General features: G+C 47.2%; 1 protein-coding gene across 3 annotated transcripts in view; it reads right to left on the bottom strand.

Moving 5' to 3' along the window:
- SLC6A13 (solute carrier family 6 member 13) overlaps window positions 1-13,651 on the bottom strand; it is a gene marked incomplete at its 5' end in the record, with an annotated part of 31,327 nt that extends 17,676 nt beyond the window's left edge. For 2 of the 3 annotated variants that reach the window (XM_079714647.1, XM_079714646.1), the window contains 3 exons: window positions 790-930; window positions 4,216-4,350; window positions 13,450-13,651. In XM_079714647.1, coding sequence (XP_079570773.1) covers window positions 790-930; window positions 4,216-4,350; window positions 13,450-13,651 — 478 coding nt within the window. The remainder of the gene's footprint in view (window positions 1-789; window positions 931-4,215; window positions 4,351-13,449) is intronic. The other variant, XM_079714648.1, reaches the window with a different exon arrangement.
- Between the last annotated feature and the right edge of the window lie 4,067 nt (window positions 13,652-17,718).

A 17,718-nucleotide genomic window follows, 5' to 3' on the forward strand; every position in this document is an offset into this window, starting at 1 on the left:
GGTGTTTGGACATTGGGAGCAGGACAGTGTCCACCTGCGTGGTCCAATAGGGCAGTGACCAGCCACGTGTGGCTATTTACATTAAATTAATTTAAATTAAATAAAAACTTTAAAAGTCAGGTCCTCACACGCACTAGCTATGTTTCAAGTACTCGATAGCCACATGTAGCCAGTGGCTACCGTATCAGAGAGTACAAAGGACATTTCATCACTGCAGATAGTTCTTTTGGAAAGCAGTACCCTAGAAATTTTTAATTTTAATTTTTAATTTAACATTTACTTTCAATTCATTAGACTTAGTAGTTCTATCGCCATAGAGGCTCTTGTCTTAAAAGAAAATCACGGGAGAAAATTAATTGCTGTGGTAAATTATACTGATGCCATACAAAACAGCTTATCCCTGGTTAAATCCAGATGACTTGGGGGTTGGAAAAGCCTAAAATAGTATCAGAAAGAAGACATGAAGAATAAATAAATGAGAAAACAATATATACATACGTCAAACTAACCATGTTTCAAATCAAAATCCATAACGGGCTAAACTGCACAAAAAGAAGTCAGTTCTATCTTCCTAATACATTGACTGAACACAGGAATGTTTTTGAAAAAGTCTGTGCTATTTTTCCTGTGATGCTGGTGGCCTCTCGCTCTTATCTTTGACATAAGACCCCTGTCACCTCCTTGGCAGATGTCTAGCATGTCCCCAGTGAAGGCTGGGGCCTGGGGACCAGGATATGGGGACAATCCCTCTCCTGGTCACCGCAGCAGAGCAGGTGGAGGTGACCTCACCTGTGTTCCAGTCGTGGCGGCAGCTCCCCCAGGGCAGGTCGACAGTGAAGCTGCTGAAGAGGTAGAAGAGAGCCCAGGCCAGGACGATGATGTAATAGATGTTGAGGAGGATGACGATGGTCTGGGACGCATAGCCGATACCTGGGCGGAGGCACACGGGGCTGGGGACACTGGGCAGGCTTCTGGCTCCGCCCACCCCTGCTCAGGAGAGGGTCTGTGCTCCCCTGTGAGTGTCCTGAGACACGGGGTATGGGGTCCGGGCTCCTGGCTCGCTGCCCCCTCCCGTCGTGCAGCCCTCCCAGGCCAGGCTGGGCTTCCTCCCGTCTCCTGCTGCCCTGCCCCGCTGCCTGTGCACTTTCATCTGCATGCTGCAAGCTCACTGATCCTAAGCTATCTTACAAATGTATAAGGCTAACTCTGAGATTCCAATAGCTAATGTTCCCTGGAATTCGTCTGATATATTTCTGAAATGTCAAAACACGCATTAAGGGACTTCCCTGGTGGCGCAGTGGTTAAGAATCCGCCTGCCAACGCAGGGGACACGGGTGCGAGCCCTGGTCCAGGAAGATCCCACATGCCGCGGAGCAACTAAGCCCGTGCGCCACAACTACTGAGCCTGCGCTCTAGAGCCTGCGAACTACGACTGAGCCCGCAAACCACAACTACTGAAGCCCGCGCGCCTAGAATCCGTGCTCTGCAACAAGAGAAGCCACTGCAATGAGAAGCCCATGCACCGTAACGAGGAGTAGTCCCCACTCGCCGCAACTAGAGAAAGCCCGCGCGCAGCAACGGAGACCCAACGCAGCCAAAAAATAAAACTAAAAAAAAAAAAAACACGCATTAAAAGCAGGAAGAGGGCTTCCTTGGTGGCGCAGTGGTTGGGAATCCGCCTGCCAATGCAGGGGACACGGGTTCAAGCCCTGGCCCAGGAAGATCCCACATACCGCAGAGCAACTAAGCTCCTGCGCCACAACTACTGAGCCTGCGCTCTAGAGCCCGTAAGCCTCAACTACTGAGGCCACGTGCCACAACTACTGAAGTCTGCGCGCCTAGAGCCCGTGCTCCGCAACAGGAGAAGCCACAGAAGTGGGAAGCCCACGCACTGCAACGGGGAGTGGCCCTCACTCGCCACAACTAAAGAAAGCCCACGCACAGCGACGAAGACCCAACGCAGCCAAAAATAAATAAATAAATTAAATATCATTTAAAAAGAATAAACATAGTTATATTAAAAAAAAAAAAAAAAGCAGGAAGAGACAGTTCGCAGAGGAGCACATACACACAGGCAATGAACATCCTCAGAACATGCTCACCCTCCCTAATAATCGTAGGTGTGCAAAATGAAAAATGATGAGCTACCATTCTGCATCTGCAACACGAGTGAACACATTTACAAGTGATATAACTCAGTGATTTCCAGACTTGTCCACATAGTAGTAGAATTACCTGGGAATATTTTTAAAATTCCAAAGCCCAGACCAGACCCCAGACCAATTTAATAACAATCTCTGGGGGTGGGGTACAGGCCTCAGGATGTTTGGAAGGTCCTGGGGTGATTCCAGTGTGCAGACAAGTTTGGGAACCAGGGATATAACTCAGAGCTGTTAAAGATACGGAGGAAAGACGCTTACTCAAGTCTGGTGATGTGTACGTCAGCATAACGCTTCCATAGAACAACTTAATAAGCCAGGTCAAGAGACATCAACTTGGTTGTCCATTTGATCCAGTGATCCTAATCCTGGGAATTTATCCCAAAGAAATAACTCCAAAAAAGGGGGGTAAAGGCTACCTCTACAAAGATACATGATAGCAGAATATCAGTTTATCAGTGATTGAAAATAAGCAAAAAGCCCAGAACAGAGAATTGTTAAGCAAATTATGATATATCCCTTTGGTGCAAGTTTATGCAATCGCATGATTGTTGTGTAAAAAATGGAAAATAACACTAACTAAAAAACAGAGGGACTTCCCTGGCTGTGCAGTGCTTAAGACTCTGCGCTCCCAGTGCTGGGGAGGGTTCAATCCCTGGTCGGGGAACTAAGATCCCACTTGCCACACGGCGTGGCCAAAAAAACCCACAAAAACGACAGCAGCAGAAACTGTGTATATTTCATATTAATAGATATGTAAACTTTATATAGAGAGAAAGAAATAATGAAGTAAATCTCTCCAAACTGGAAACAACCCAAATGTTCTTCAGTGGGTGAATGGTTAAATAAACCATAGGACAACCATCCACACCACGGAATACTGCTCAGTAATAAAAAGGAATGAACTATTGATACAAGAGCAATCTGGGTGGATCTCAAGGGCATCATGCCGAGTGAAAAAGCCAGTCTCAAAAGGTCACATACTGTATGATTCCATTTATATAACATTCCCCAAATGACAAAATTATAGAGATAGGGAGCACGTTAGTGGCTGTCGGAGGTTATAGGGGTGGGGAGGGGGAGGGTTAGTGTGACTATGCGGGGGCAGCAGGATGGAGATCTCTGTGGTCACGGAACAGCGGTGGTGTTTGCACGAGTCAACACAAGTGATAGAACTACACAGAATTATACGCACGCACACACACACACACACACAAGCAAGTGCATGGAAACGGGTGCAATCCGAATAAGGTCTGCGGATTGTACCAATGTCCATTTCCAGGTTTTGATATTGTTCTATATAAGATTTTTACCATTGAGGAAAATGAAAATGTCACTGGGTGAAATGTACACGTGACCTCTCTGGGCTACTTTTGCAACTTTCTGTGAACATATAATTGTTTCAAAATGGAATCTTAAAGAACATCCTATATAGAGAGAAATATTGAAATAAAACGTCCTAAGTTTTAAATAGCTATTGTGTCAAGATGGTAGAATTAAAAAAAAAATTTTAACATCTTTACTGGAGTATAATTGCTTGACAATGGTATGTTAGTTTCTGCTTTATAACAAGTTGAATCAGCTATACATATACATATATCCCCGTATCTCCACCCTCTTGTGTCTCCCTCCCACCCTCCCTATCCCACCCCTCTAGGTGGTCACAAAGCACCAAGCTGATCTCCCTGTGCTATGTAAAAATTTTATCTATTTATTTATTTATTTGGCCATGCCACGCAACTTGTGGGATCTTACTTAGTTCCTCGACCAGGGATTGAACCTGGGCCCCTGGCAGCGAAAGCACAGAGTCCTAACCAGTGGACCGCCAGAGAATTCCAAAGATGGTAGAATTATTAATGACATTTTTTTCTTATTAAAATTCTCTTTTTAGGGAATTCCCTGGCAGTAATTCAGTCTTGGGCCCACGGTGGAAGGTTTAACATAAAGACACAGAGTCTTATCTGCATCAGCACTGTTGATAAACCACCCAGTTATTCCAAACAAGCTTTATAACCACTAGTGCAGAGACTCTGGAGTCGGGCACAGAGCTACTCACCCTCAAAGATGGGGCAGATCTTCCTCCAGGCTGTGATGCCCCCCTGGCTGGTGTACTGGCCCAGCGCTGTCTCCAGGAGAAAGACAGGAATGCCACAGGTAAAGAGGAAGATGAGGTAGGGGATGAAAAAGGCACCTGCGGGTGGGAAACAGGCTGTCCATTATGCGGCACTAGCCTCCCTGTGGTCCACGGTCATCTCCCCCCATTACCACCCCATGCTTCCAGTCAGAATCCCGGGGATGGGGACTGCGCAAAACGGCGGGGACATCTGTCTAGATGTCTGGAACCACGGCAGAGATCAGGTGTCACCAAGTTACTTAGGACCGAGCCAGTCACTTTCTTCACTCTGAAGTTTCCATCCATACCTTCCAAGGTTTGCTCCCCATCAACTTCAGTTGCTGCCTAAATAACACATAGCTTGTGGCCACAGAAGCAGCTCATTGAGTCACAGATATCCAGGAGCATTCCCACAGCCCACAGTCTATAATTTCTGTCAAGGAAATGACTGCTCTCAATGTTAGAGAGGGGCTTTTAGCAGACTGAAATCAGATTTCCCTTAGTAATCCTTTCTGCTTCTGTTTTCACAGTCACTGCCTGAGACAAGTCTACTGATGCCAGAAATGCTGGCATTTGCTCCACCATAGACCTCTATCTGCTGGCAGCTGGGCAGGGGAGTTCACAGGATAGAGTCCCAGGGGGAGAGACGTGCACAGAGAGACCCAAGTGTCTGCAGAGGGTCCCCTACGAGCTTGAGTGCTGGTTAGCACATGCGTGTGAGGACACTACCCAAGGAGAGGAAAGAATCCCTCAAGAAGATAGAGCCTGATGGTGCTCATGCAAGGCTGGGAACATTCCAAAAACTTAAGAAATGACACCAATTCTATACAAACCCTTGCAGAAAATTTAGAAGCAATTCTTTCCAACTCATTCTATGAAGCTAGCATTACTCTGATAACAAAAGTAGATAAAGACAAGAAAAGAAAACTATAGATCAAACTTTCATGAACACAGATGCAAAATTCTAAACAAAATTTTAGATATCTAACAATATATATCCAACAATATATAAAAAAAGTAATACATAGTGGAGTTTATCCCTGGAATACAAAGTTGTTTTAACATGCAAAAAAAATCAGTGGATCATATTAATAAATTTAAAAAGAAAAACCATATAATCATTTCAATAAATGCAGAAAAGTATTTGACCAAATCTAACAGCCATTTCTGATTAAAAAAAAAACTCTCAGCAAATGATGAATAGAAGGAATAAAGGGCATCTACAAAACACCTACAGATAACATCATACTTAATGGTGAAAGACTGCTTAACCCCTAAGGTCGAGAGCAAGACAAGGGTGTCCAGTCTTACTATTTCTTACCACTTTTATTCAACATTGGTTCCATCAATATTGATTCTAGTCAAGGCAAGAAGGCAATAAAAGGAATTAAAAGTTATTCAGATCAGAAAAGAAGAAATAAAACTGCTTTACTTGCAAATGACACGATCGCCTATGTAGAAAATCCGTTGGAATTTAAAATAGTCAAACTCATAGAATCAGAAAGTAGAATGGTGATTACCAGGGTCTGAGGAAGCGGGAAACAGGGTGATGTCGGTCAAAGGGTATAAAGTTTCAGTTTTGCAGAATGAATGAATCCTAGAGATCCACTGTAACCATAGTGCCCATAGTGAACAACATTGAATTGTTTTCTTAAAATTGTGCTAAGAAGGTAAATCTTATGTTGTGTTCTTATCACACACAAAAAAATTAAAGTGAAAAACAGAGGACAGAAGGAAACTTTTGGACGTGATGGGTATGTTTACGACACTGATTGTGGTGATGGTTTCACAAGTATATGTTTACCTCCAAACTCATCAAGTGGTATACATTAAATGTGTACAGCTTTTTGTACATTAGTCATACCTCAATAAAGTGTATTTAAAAAGAAAAGAACAAAAATCCCTCAGAATGTACCAAAGAGCTTCTGGAATAAATAAGTTAATTTAGTGAGGTTACAAGATATAAGATCAGCATAAAAAATCAATTGCATTTCTTCTACTAGCAGCAAGCAATTATAAATTACAATTTAACAAATAATACCATTATAGCAGCGTCAAAGAGATGAACTATTTAGGAATAAATTTGACAAAAGATGTGTACACTCATAACTGCAAAACATTGCTGAGAGCAATTAAAGAAGACCTAAATAAATGGTGAGGCATACCATGTTCATGGGTCAGAAGACTCAATATTATTAAGATGTCAGTTCTTCCCAAATTAATCAATAGATTCACTGTAATCCCAATCAAAATCGCAGCAGACTTTTTTGTAGAAACTGACAAACGGATTCTAAAGTTCATATGAAAACGCAAAGAACCTAAAATAGCCAAACAACTCTGAAAAAGAAGAATTAAGTTTTAGGCTTACCTCTACTTTATTTTCATATTATTATAAAGATACAGTGATTAAAACAGTGTGGTTTTGGTGTCAAAATAAATAGATCGAGAGAACAGAATAGAGTCCAGCAACAGGGCCATGCACATTTGGACAACTGATTTTTGACAAAGGTGTAAAGGCAATTCATTGGAGAAAGGATAGTCTTTTTAATAAACGATGCTAGAAAAAGTAGATATACATACACACAAAAAATGAATTTCAATCCATACCTTCATTTTATACAAATATTAACCCAAAATGGATTGTAGACCTAAATGTAAAACCTGAAACTATAAAACTTCTAGAAGAAAATATATGAGACCTTGGGTTAAGCAAAGATTTCTTTCATGTGACATCAAAAACATGAGTCATAAAAGAATAAATTCATAAACTGCACTTCATCAGAATTTGAAACTTCTGCTCTTCAAAAGACACTGTTAAGCAAAGGAAAAACATAAGACAGAATGAGGAAAAAAACTGCAAAATGCACATCTGATAAAGGACTTGTATCCAGAATATATAAAGAAGTCTCAAAATTCAATAGTAAGAAAACAAACGACCTATTTTTTTTTAATGGTCAAAAGATTTGAACAAGTTTTCACCAAATAAGATATGTGGGCTGCAAATAAGCACATGAAAAGATGTTCAACATCATTAATCAATATAAATTTAAGTGACAATGAGATAATGTTCACACCAATTAGAAAAGTTAAAATTAAAAAGACAGACCAAGTATTGGTAAAGTGGTGGAAAAGCTGGCACTCGGATACGCTGCTGGCAGGAACGTAAAAATGGTACAACCATGTTAGAAAAGTGTTTGGCAGTTTCTTAAAAAGTTAAAAGTGCACCTATCATATAATACCGCCATTCCACACTTAAGTGTTCACTCAAAGGAGATGAAAGCATATGTTTATACAAAGATTTGTACACAAAAGTCCTTAGCAGTTTCATCTGTAATAGCTAAAACCCGGAAACAACCCAAATGTCCATCAACAGGAGAAGAGATAAATTGTAGTATATCCATATAATGGAATACTACCCAGTCATAACAAGAAAGGAACTACTGAGACATGAAAAAGATGGATGAATCTCAAAGTAATTATGCTGAGTGAAAGAAGCCACGTAAAGTATATACTGCACGATTCCACTTATAGAAAATTATAAGAAATGCAAACTACTGTATAGTTTGGAAACCACCTGGAAAACTAGGCCTGGAAACGGCCTAAGTGTCCCTCAACAGATGCATGGATAAAGAAAATGCTATATGTGTAATGGAATATTATCCAGCCATAAAAAAAGAAGGAAATTCTGCATTTTGCAACCACATGGATGGACCTCGAGGGTATTACGCTAAGTGAAGTAAGTCAGATAGAGGAAAGTACATACTGCATGTCCTCTCTTACGTGTGGAATTCATGGACGCAGAGAGTAGAATGGTGGTTACCAGAGGCTGGGGGGTGTGAGAATGCGGAGATGTTGATCAAAGGGTACAAACTTCGTTATAAGATAAACAATTTCTGGGGATGTAACATACAGCATGGTGGCTGCAGTGAACTATACTGTCTTATATAGTTGAAAGTTCTTAAGAGAGTAGATCTTAAGTGTTATCACCACCACAAAAAAAAAAGGTAATTATATGAAGGAATGAAGGTGTTAACTAACCTTATTGTGGTAATCATTTTGCAATATATACGTGTATTAAATCATCATGTTCTACATCTTAAACTTACTATCCATAATATATCAATAAAGCTGGAAAATAGTTATATTTTTCAAAAACAAAACAGGTTTTTGGTTGCATTGGGATGGGGTAGCAGAGGTCAGGGGTGGGAGAAAGGGAAGGAGGAAATTTGGGGGAGTGATGGATACATTCATTATCTTGACAGTGGTGATGGTTTCAAGGGTGTGTACCTATGTCGAAACGTATCAAACGGTACACTTCAAATGTGTGCAAGTTGTTGTAAGCCAATTATACCGTCATAAAATTGCTAAAACAAAAGTTAGTGGGGAATAGGCTTCTCCAGCTCTTTACCTCTGGCTTGTAGTCCACGCATCCATAATTCAGGCACTGAAGGAAACGCTTGGTGACCACAAGGGCAAAGAAAGATTGTAAACAATTCAGGCACATGAGCAGATAAATCATTCCAAGGCTTGTTGGGCAGGAAGGGGAAATTAGGGAAGAGAGAACCCAGTAGCTGATATGAACAGTCCTGCTGGGAGCGGGAAACATCGCAGAGAGAGGGGTGGGGGGGGAGAGAGAAGACAGGGGGCAGGGGGAGAGTTTTCAGCCTGGCTCAAGCCCCTCCTCCCCATCTTTGTGCCACCTGCTCTTCCCCCATGAACCGAGCCAATGTTTAACCGCACTGGTCGGGTGGTCAGTCTGCGCCCCTCCCCCTCTGCCTCCTTGAGCGCCTGGGTAGCTGGCCAGAGGGGACAAGGTCCACACCCGCCAGGCCGAGTCACTGGCCCCAAACCGGGGAGGGAGTTAGGGAAGAGATAGCGCCCAGGAGGGACCCAGGTGCCCATCAGGGAGTCCTGGGGCACTGCCTCTTTCCCCACCCAAGCCCCAGTCACCACCCCTCAAAGATGGAGCCACTCCTGGAGACGGAGGATGGAGTCACAGTTATCTGCTCCCCCAAATCCCCCGTTTAGTCTCCTTGCCCAAATTCTAAAATGTCCTGGCATTTTCCCCCATGGAATTCCCCAAGGAATCATTCTGCTGGACACCCTTCTCAATAGGAACACATTCTGTGGCGTCACCTGTAATGCTCCAGGTGACATTTTTTTAAGACAAACTGACGATATGCCACATGAGCAACACAGCAGTGAACATGCATGAATATCACATGCTGTCATCGACACCACTGGACCAATACTTGTCATTGCTTCATTAACTAAAAGTGGTGACCAATTGTCACGTACTCATAAAATAACCGTGACTCTTACAGGAAGAAAAACGCTCCTTGTTTCTCTTCGTTCTTTAGTATATCTACGGACAACCTCAAGGCAAACAGGGGCCACCTAATGCCCTTGACATTGGTGTCCCCATGCTCTCTCTCCCTGACATCCAGAGGTGGGCTTTACTTGGCTATGGCCCTTTCCTCTAAGATCCCGGCTGTGAGAGGTCCAGCTGTGGTACATTCTGCTGTAGCCTCACATGGGTCTCCAGCCCCAGGCAGCCTGGGTGTTGGGCAACTCAGTCTGCCGGTAGCCGGGGTCCAGGGAGCTGGAGAGCTTCCGGCTGAAGGCCCAGGTTCTGAAGCCGCCAGGACTTGGGTATTTGGGTACAGCCAACAGTTATCTGAGAAAGAAGGACATCAAGGAGACTCCAAGATTCTTAGTCTTGTAACCAGTCTGCTTCCGCCCTTAGTCGCCTGCAATCAGTTCTCAACACAGCAGCCAGACAATGTGCAAGTGTAAGACTGGCCCCTCTGCTCAAACCCCTGCCTCGCCTCCCCATCACTGGAGGGAAAGCCAGAGTCTCACAGTGGCTGACAAGTGGCCTCCACAAAGTGACTCCCCTCCTGTGGCTCCCCAGACACGCCAGCCAAACTCCTGCTTTAGGGCCATTAACACCTCTGTTTCCTCTGCCTGGAGCACTTTCCCCCTAATATCCTCGTGGCCGGCTCTCACTCCCTGGCAAGACTTTACTCTAATGTTTTCGGTGTGGTCGCCCCCAGCCCCTCTCCTGTAGCACTCAGGGACTTCTGATATGCTATGTAATTTTCTTGTTTACTGTGTTTATTGTTTATTGTCTGTCTCTCACAGACAGACAATTTTTATTTATAGATTATCACAACAACACGGAATAATTCCTGGCAGGTGGTGGGTCCACAGTAAGTCACTGTTGTTGGGTGACACAGTCCGGGCTTGGTTGGCCTGACTGTAGAAAACCATGGGGAGGGGGGCAGGCAGGTGCTCGGGGTGGACTGGGCACAAGGCCTGGACGGCAGGGAGGGCGCTTATCTAGGAGGTGGCTGAGGCAGGCACCCCCTGCACCCGTCTCCTGATGGATGCTGATTTTAGACAGGCTTCTTGGTATCACTTTCTCAGCATCTCTGGTTTTCGACTACAGTGTTTCACCGTTTCCCTGTTCCTCTATCATGCTTGTCTCAGCCTTTTCCCTGCTCTGGGACTCACTTCTATTAGGATCTACCAAACGTTAAAGCTGGAAGGAACCGAAGAAGATATCACTTATATTTTTAGTTTGGAACTGAAATTACACTTTGGGGACGTTTTCCTCCCCGACTTCCCCACCAAACAAACATTAATGATAATAAAGTCCCGAGTTTATCCCCCCAGACAAGCACAAAAGCGGCTATTTACAGCTATGAAGTTCAAGAAAGGGCCCAGAAAAAGCAGGCTGATAACACACATGACCCCGCGTGGTTCAGCCCGTGACCCCAGCACCCTCCTGCAGAAGCTGCTCAGAACATCCCTCTCACCCCCAGGAGTCCAAGCCCCCCATCCGAGAACCACGGGTTTAAATAAAATCACTAAAGCAGGAGGATGGGGTCAGACCAACCTAGACGGTCTGCGTCCTCCCCACCCCCCTCCCCATGTCGGCAGCGAAGGGTCCTGTCATAAGGAGGCCTCCGTCCCCTCTTGACAAAGAGACGAGAAGGTGACGAGATGAAGTGTGGGACCCGTGCTCTGGGGGGAGGGGACGAGAGGGTAAAGGGGACAGAAAGGGTGAGCCTCTGGGAACACCAAAACCCGAAAAGGCGGGCCTGTCTGGGTCCCTCTACAGGCCACACGGGTCCCGGGTTTGTCCCCTTCACGCTGGCAGGGGCGCCTCCCGCGTGTCCACCCGGCGGCCCTGGGTGACTCATGCCCTTCAGAGCAAAGCCGGGCATCGGCCTCGGCCCCAGAGCCCCTCCGAGCACTTCCTCCAGCTGCTGTTGTCCATCAGGGAAAGAGAAGAGGAAGCCTGAGGCCTTGTGCCCTATCGGGGAAGAGACCGGGGTGGTGGCCTAAGGATTGTGCGGACCGTTCCATGAGCCCCGAAGCGGCTCCTGGGGACGGCGTGCTGGTGGGCAGGCTCTTCCGGGGCACGAGGTGGCCACCCTCCTGCCTCTGCTCCCCCCGAAGCACCCACGCGCGGAACCAGGGCCGTGGACACGCTTGCTCCCGGCCTGCCTTTCCCCCGAGACACGGCCCCACCTCCCCGGGCCGCACAAACCCACACAGAGCCCCGAGGCGGAGCTCAGACGCAGGCCTCCCCTAGACAGCACGACCCCGTGTGCCCTGCCCAGGCCCTGCTCCCCGCCCCTTCCCCTCCTCTGCCCAGTGGCTGGCACCAGGCCTGGCACCCCCTCCCACCTCTTCGTGCCACTCCTGCTAATTCCCCAGCCACCCTCACCCCATTCCTGAGAGGCTTGGGGAAAGCGGCTCACCTCCCGACCTCGCTGCCACGTGAGGAGCTAAGCTGGTTACCGGGGTCCAGACACAGAGCCCCAAGGCCCGGCTTAGCCCCCAGACTCCTCCTCCTTCCTGGACAAGCCCCGTCCCTCCGCCCTCAGGCCTAAATGCCTCAACAAGCCGGCGGAGGGTCCGGGGCTGGGTCGGGACCTCCCTCCTTCTCTCGCGATGCCAGCCGAGCAAAGTCCCGCGGCTTCAGGCTGCCGACCAGGAAGTCTCGTGGAGACGGAACGCATCAGCCCATTCCCACCCCTCTGGAAAAATACAAGTTAACCTCCAGCCCCAGGGCCAGTCCCCGGTTGCCGCAATCCTGAGAGTAAGACTCTGGGCTCAGGGCGTCTGTGTGCTCGCCCCCTCCCCACGCTCCCTCTTCCACCCTGCGTCGTGGGCTTTCTCTCCCCAAAACCACTGAGACTGGGCTCCCACACGGAGGCTCCCACACCCCACAGAGGGGTAGGTGTGGCATTAGGGTTCCCTCCAGGCCTCGTGGCCCACAGAACTCCCACCCCCTCGGCCTGTCCCCGTGACCCACCTTGGCGTTCCCCTCCTCTAGCGCAGGCTGCAGCCTCCCGTGAAACCAGCCCTGGGAGCCCAGCCCCGCTAAGCTCTACCAGCCAACGAGGGGACCTTCCGAGCCCACTGCTCGGCCAGAGCACTTCAGCATCTGGGAAATCCCTCGGGGGCTCCCCAGAGGCCCAGGAGCGCGTGAAGGAGGAGGGTCCCTGGTGGGAAAGTGACCAGCAACAGGGGCAGCGGAGTGGCTGCAGCGCCTGGGATGGCGGAGAATGAGAGGCAGGAAAGACCCAGGAAAGAGTTAGAGTTCATGCTCCCCCCACACACATTTCAGTGGGAAAATCTTAAAGGAAGAGCCATTGGTATCAAAGGTGACACATGGGGGGACACATGTCACAGAGCAGGGGGAGGACAGGAAGCCACGGCTACGGAGTCTCGAGACCTCATGGGACAGTTGGGTGCCGACATCCTCTTCAGCATAGCTACCGCTCATTAGGCCCTTTGCACACGTGACCCCTACGCGTTACAAAAGCCTTGAAGGGCAGGTGGAACTATCTCCATTTACAGCATTTACCTGAGCTCCCAAGGTAAGGCTTGCCCGAGATTACAGGCAGTAAGTAGCAGAGGCAGAATCCAAACTCCCATGCGTCTGGTTCCCAGCCTATACCCATGTTTCTCTGAAGCCACAATAGGGGCCCCCCAGGAAGTCGCCCCTCTGTCTAGGTGTCTCTCCTGCAGTGCCCTGAGCAGCTTCTAAGGGTCTTTCCAACTCCAGTGTCCTCTGCGTCCATGGGACTCCCCAGAAGGCAGTAAGTGCATGAGATGGAGACAGCCTTGGGGGGCCGAGGGTGACGCAGTGGGTCTCACCTCCCCCGTTTTTGTAGCAGAGGTAGGGAAACCTCCAGACGTTGCCCAGCCCGATGATCTCCCCAGCCACGGACAGCACGAACTCCATCTTGTTGCTCCACTGGCCCCGCTGCAGGGCGCCAGCCTCCTCCGCCTTTTCCATGCCTGGGCACACTGGTTTTGTCTCTCCATTACTGGTTGTGCTCGAGACCCTGCTATCCATTCCACCTGGAAAACAAGCAGGGCGCTCCGTTACTGCTGGGAAGCCTGGAAGGAAAGCCGCCCCCTTCCTTTGCCAGGAACTTCCCGAGGGAATAGAGCCCTGGAAGAGATGAATCCTACTCCTGTCCGCAGATCCACGTCCTCCTTAGCATCTCTTGCTGGTAAAGGCTGGGTAACAGCTGCTGAGAGTATATATTCCTTTCATGTGTCAGGAAGAAAGTGCTGACCCTGAGCCACAGACACTGCTCCCCTAGAAGGTTCCTTGGGTGGGGCTTGTGGACATGGGGTGTTCACGTGCCCCAGGTTGTCGGAGTTCTCCCTTCCACCCTACAGCCAGCTTCGTCTGCATTAGCATGTGCCTCAGTTTCTCCATTCCATGTACTGGGAGAGTCACAAGGATAGGAGTTGAATGTACCCTCAAAGTCACCAATTTCCCTTTTGGGAATTTACCTTAAAGAAATAATTGTCATGGTTGGTAAAGATTCAGCACTGAGGAAGTTCATTGTTTATAACAGCCAAATATTGGAAAGTATATAAATGTTCAAAAATGGTAAATAGGTTAATAAATTATGGCACGTACGATGGACTACTATATAACCATGAAAAATTGTGTTGCAGAAGAAAGTGTAGTGAAATGAAAAGTTCACAATGTGTGAAGTGAAAAGTTAGGAAATAGCACACATGACATTATTATGCTGGGAAAATACCTTATAAAGCATTCGTATGCATGAAGATTAGGATATCCACCAGTGGATGGGCTATAGGCATGTTTTCCTTACCTATATTTTCTACATTTTCATCGAAGAACATGTTTTATTTTGTAATAGGAAAATAAATGCCAGTATTTTTGGATCCCTGCAAGGGGGTGAGAGTGGTTGAGCGGGACCAAGCACTCTGAGTAAGATGAGCTGACCTTCCCCCCATCGCTATCTGAGAGCAACGTGAGACAAAAATGAACCATGGGCTCCTTTTTTTTTTTCCGGCTGCACCATACGGCATGGGGGATCTCAGTTCCACGACCAGGGATCGAACCTGTGCCCCCGTCCCCGACTGGGAGCACAGAGTCTTAACCACTGGACCACCAGGGAAGTCCCAAACTCTGGGCTCTTTTTCTTTTTTGGTGGTGGCCAGTGCACAGCTCTATTAAGTAGAGAAGACAACATAAAATGAATACAGAGCCGTAGTGCTACACCCTTCCTGGCCCTTTCCTAGACTCGTACTGGGATTGAGGATGAGATTGGATGTGGCCCACGTTCAGTGAACAACTACTGTAGACTAAGTGCTTTACATACAGTTATTTCGTTCAATCCACACAGCTCTGAGATGTGAGCAGTATTCCCTCTGCTTTGTAAGCAGGAAGCTGCAGTTCAGAGAGGCTGGGTGACACGGGTGCAGCCGTGTGGCACAGCCGGGACCTGACCCCACGCTGCCTTGCTTGTTCACTTACCTCCCTCAGTCATACTGGCTGGTGGGTCTTGTGTAAGCATCCCCGACTGTATACGGCGGCCCCCTCTCTGGAGAAGTGGGGACACGCACTTCTTTCTACTCCCCAAGAAAAGTTCACGTGAACACCACTTTCTCGCAGGAGCCGCAACTGGCCACAGATTCTCCTGTGGCTCTGCCTGCCCAGCGGGGTTCCCAGAGGGATCCAGAAAGTCAGAGGGAGGTCAGGAACATATTGCGTATTTGATAAATGAATGGGCTTCAAAGACTGTGGGTTAAGAAGGAGAAACCCAAGCAGCTGGCCCTCAGAAGCTTCCCCAGTCCTTTTGGGAAGGTCTCCTCATGTCTTGTGCAGGTTCTGGGGCTGATGGATGTCTTCCAATGATAAAGCACCATCTCCCTCACTTCTCCATTCCCCCAGACCCTAGAAGAACAGACCCCTAGGGACCCCTGGGTCCCTTAGCCGCGCTGGGTACCAGTCCTCAGAGGCAGCATCGTGCAATTGAAGGACAAGCCTGGGTTCAAATCATAGCTCTGCCCCAGAGACCACACGACTTCAAGGAAGTGAATTAATTACTCTGAGCCTCAGTTTGTTCGTCTGTAAAAGCGAGGGTGACGGGATACACTCAGCCATGAAGATTAAATGAGGAGATATATATACATATATGCACTTCACAGTATAACAGGCACTCAAATTTTTATTTTCTTTTAATCCTGTCAAAAGTTTTATGTTCTTTCAACTTTCAATCTTGTCTCAGAAAAGAGAGCCTTGATTTTCTTAGAAGTAAACCCAAACGTCTTTCCTCTCCATCTGGGGTTCTCTTTCTCCAAACCACATTGGCCCTTAAATCAGCAGCCACTGAAGTTTCAGAAAGTCAAGAAAATAGCATATAGTCTTTGCATATCACACATAAATGTCATAGTTTCTAGGAGAGGATCCAAAAACCCTTTGATTGTAGGTCCCATGAATCCTACCCGCCTACAGTCTGAGACCCAGAAGCAGGAGAAAAAGAGAAGAAAACAGCACCAACCTTAGTGTAGTTGCTACCAGAGGTCCTGTCAGAGGGGAGAAGAGCTATCCAGGGGGAAAGGGAGGTGCTGGCTATTTAAAGTGTGGTTCCCACTCCTCTGGCACTTGTAATTCTAAACTTGACCCCGCCCACATTCCGCCCTCCGTCCCCTGCTCTCCTCCCCTCCCCTCCGCTCCGCCCCGCACACTCACACACACACAAACAGACACACACACACAGACAGACACACACGAGTGATTCTGTGCACACCCACAGGTCATGCCAGCACGTGTGAGCTGGTGGGCAGTGCACTCTCCTCCTTGGTGGCCTCGGGTGTCTGTTGAGGGATCCTGCCTTCCACCCCTCTCTCCAATGCAAGTGCCCCCATGAACCCGCCAAAAGTAGGCCTTTCTTTGGTCAAGTGCTGTGTAGGTTAATTAAACACATATTCATCTTACCCTTTTGCAGCTTAGGATTTGGAATAGACAGTGATTTAGAATAAAGATATGTAGATTACAGAACTCTGGACAGTTAGAAAAACTTCCCACACACACACACACACACACACGTGCATGCACGTGCACGAGTGCACTTGCACTTATCTGCATATAGAAAAGTCTGAAGAAATATTCGCCGAACGGTTATTAGTAGCTACATTTGGAGAGTAGGGTTGGGGTCAGGAGAGGAAGTAAAGAGACCTTTTTCACTTCTGCTTTTTAAGCTTTAGTATTGTTTGAATTTTTAAATAATGTGCTAGAATTGATTTTTAAAATAATTGTCTCCACCAACACAGAAAAGGAAGTGCCAAGGTTCACAGCAAAGCAAAGTCCTACCCCCATCATGGCACAAGAGCTGACAGATGGGGAAGAGGACAGCGGAGGGTGGAGTCATCGTAGCCCCAGCCCCACCGGGGCGGATGCGCAGAGTGCGTGTGGAGGCTGCTCGGGCTCCAAGGCCCCGTGGTCCAGGGTCTGGGTCCTGCTCCTATCCCTTCCCAGGCTGAGGCCGTGAACAAGGTGTCCAACTTCCAAGAGTCCGATTTTCTCACCTATAGAAAGAGGAGAAGCGAATGGACCTGGAGGTGATCATACTAAGTGAAGTAAGTCAGACAGAGAAAGACAACGACCATAGGCTATCACTTATATCCTAAATCTAAAATATGATACAAATGAACTTACCTACAAAACAGAAACAGATTCACAGACACAGAGAACAAACTTACAGTTACCAAAGGGGAAAGGGGAGAGGGAGGGATAAATTAGGAGTTTGGGATTAACAGATACACACGACTATATATAAAGTAGGTAACCAACAAGGACCTACTGTATAGCACAGGGAACTAGACTCAATATCTTTTTTTTTAAGTGTTCTTTTTTCTTTAATTAAATTAATTAATTAATTAATTAATTAATTTGGTTGCACCGGGTCTTAGTTGCGGCAGAGGGCTCCTTAGTTGCGGCACATGGGCTCCTTAGTTATGGCATGCGAACTCTTAGTTGCGGCATGCATGTGGGATCTAGTTCCCTGACCAGGGATCGAACCCAGGACCCCTGCATTGGGAGCATGGAGTCTGAACCACCGCACCACCAGAGAAGTCCCTCAATGTCTTGTAATA

The sequence above is a fragment of the Hyperoodon ampullatus genome, assembly GCF_949752795.1.
Source record: "Hyperoodon ampullatus genome assembly, chromosome: 11".
Taxonomy (NCBI): domain Eukaryota; kingdom Metazoa; phylum Chordata; class Mammalia; order Artiodactyla; family Ziphiidae; genus Hyperoodon; species Hyperoodon ampullatus.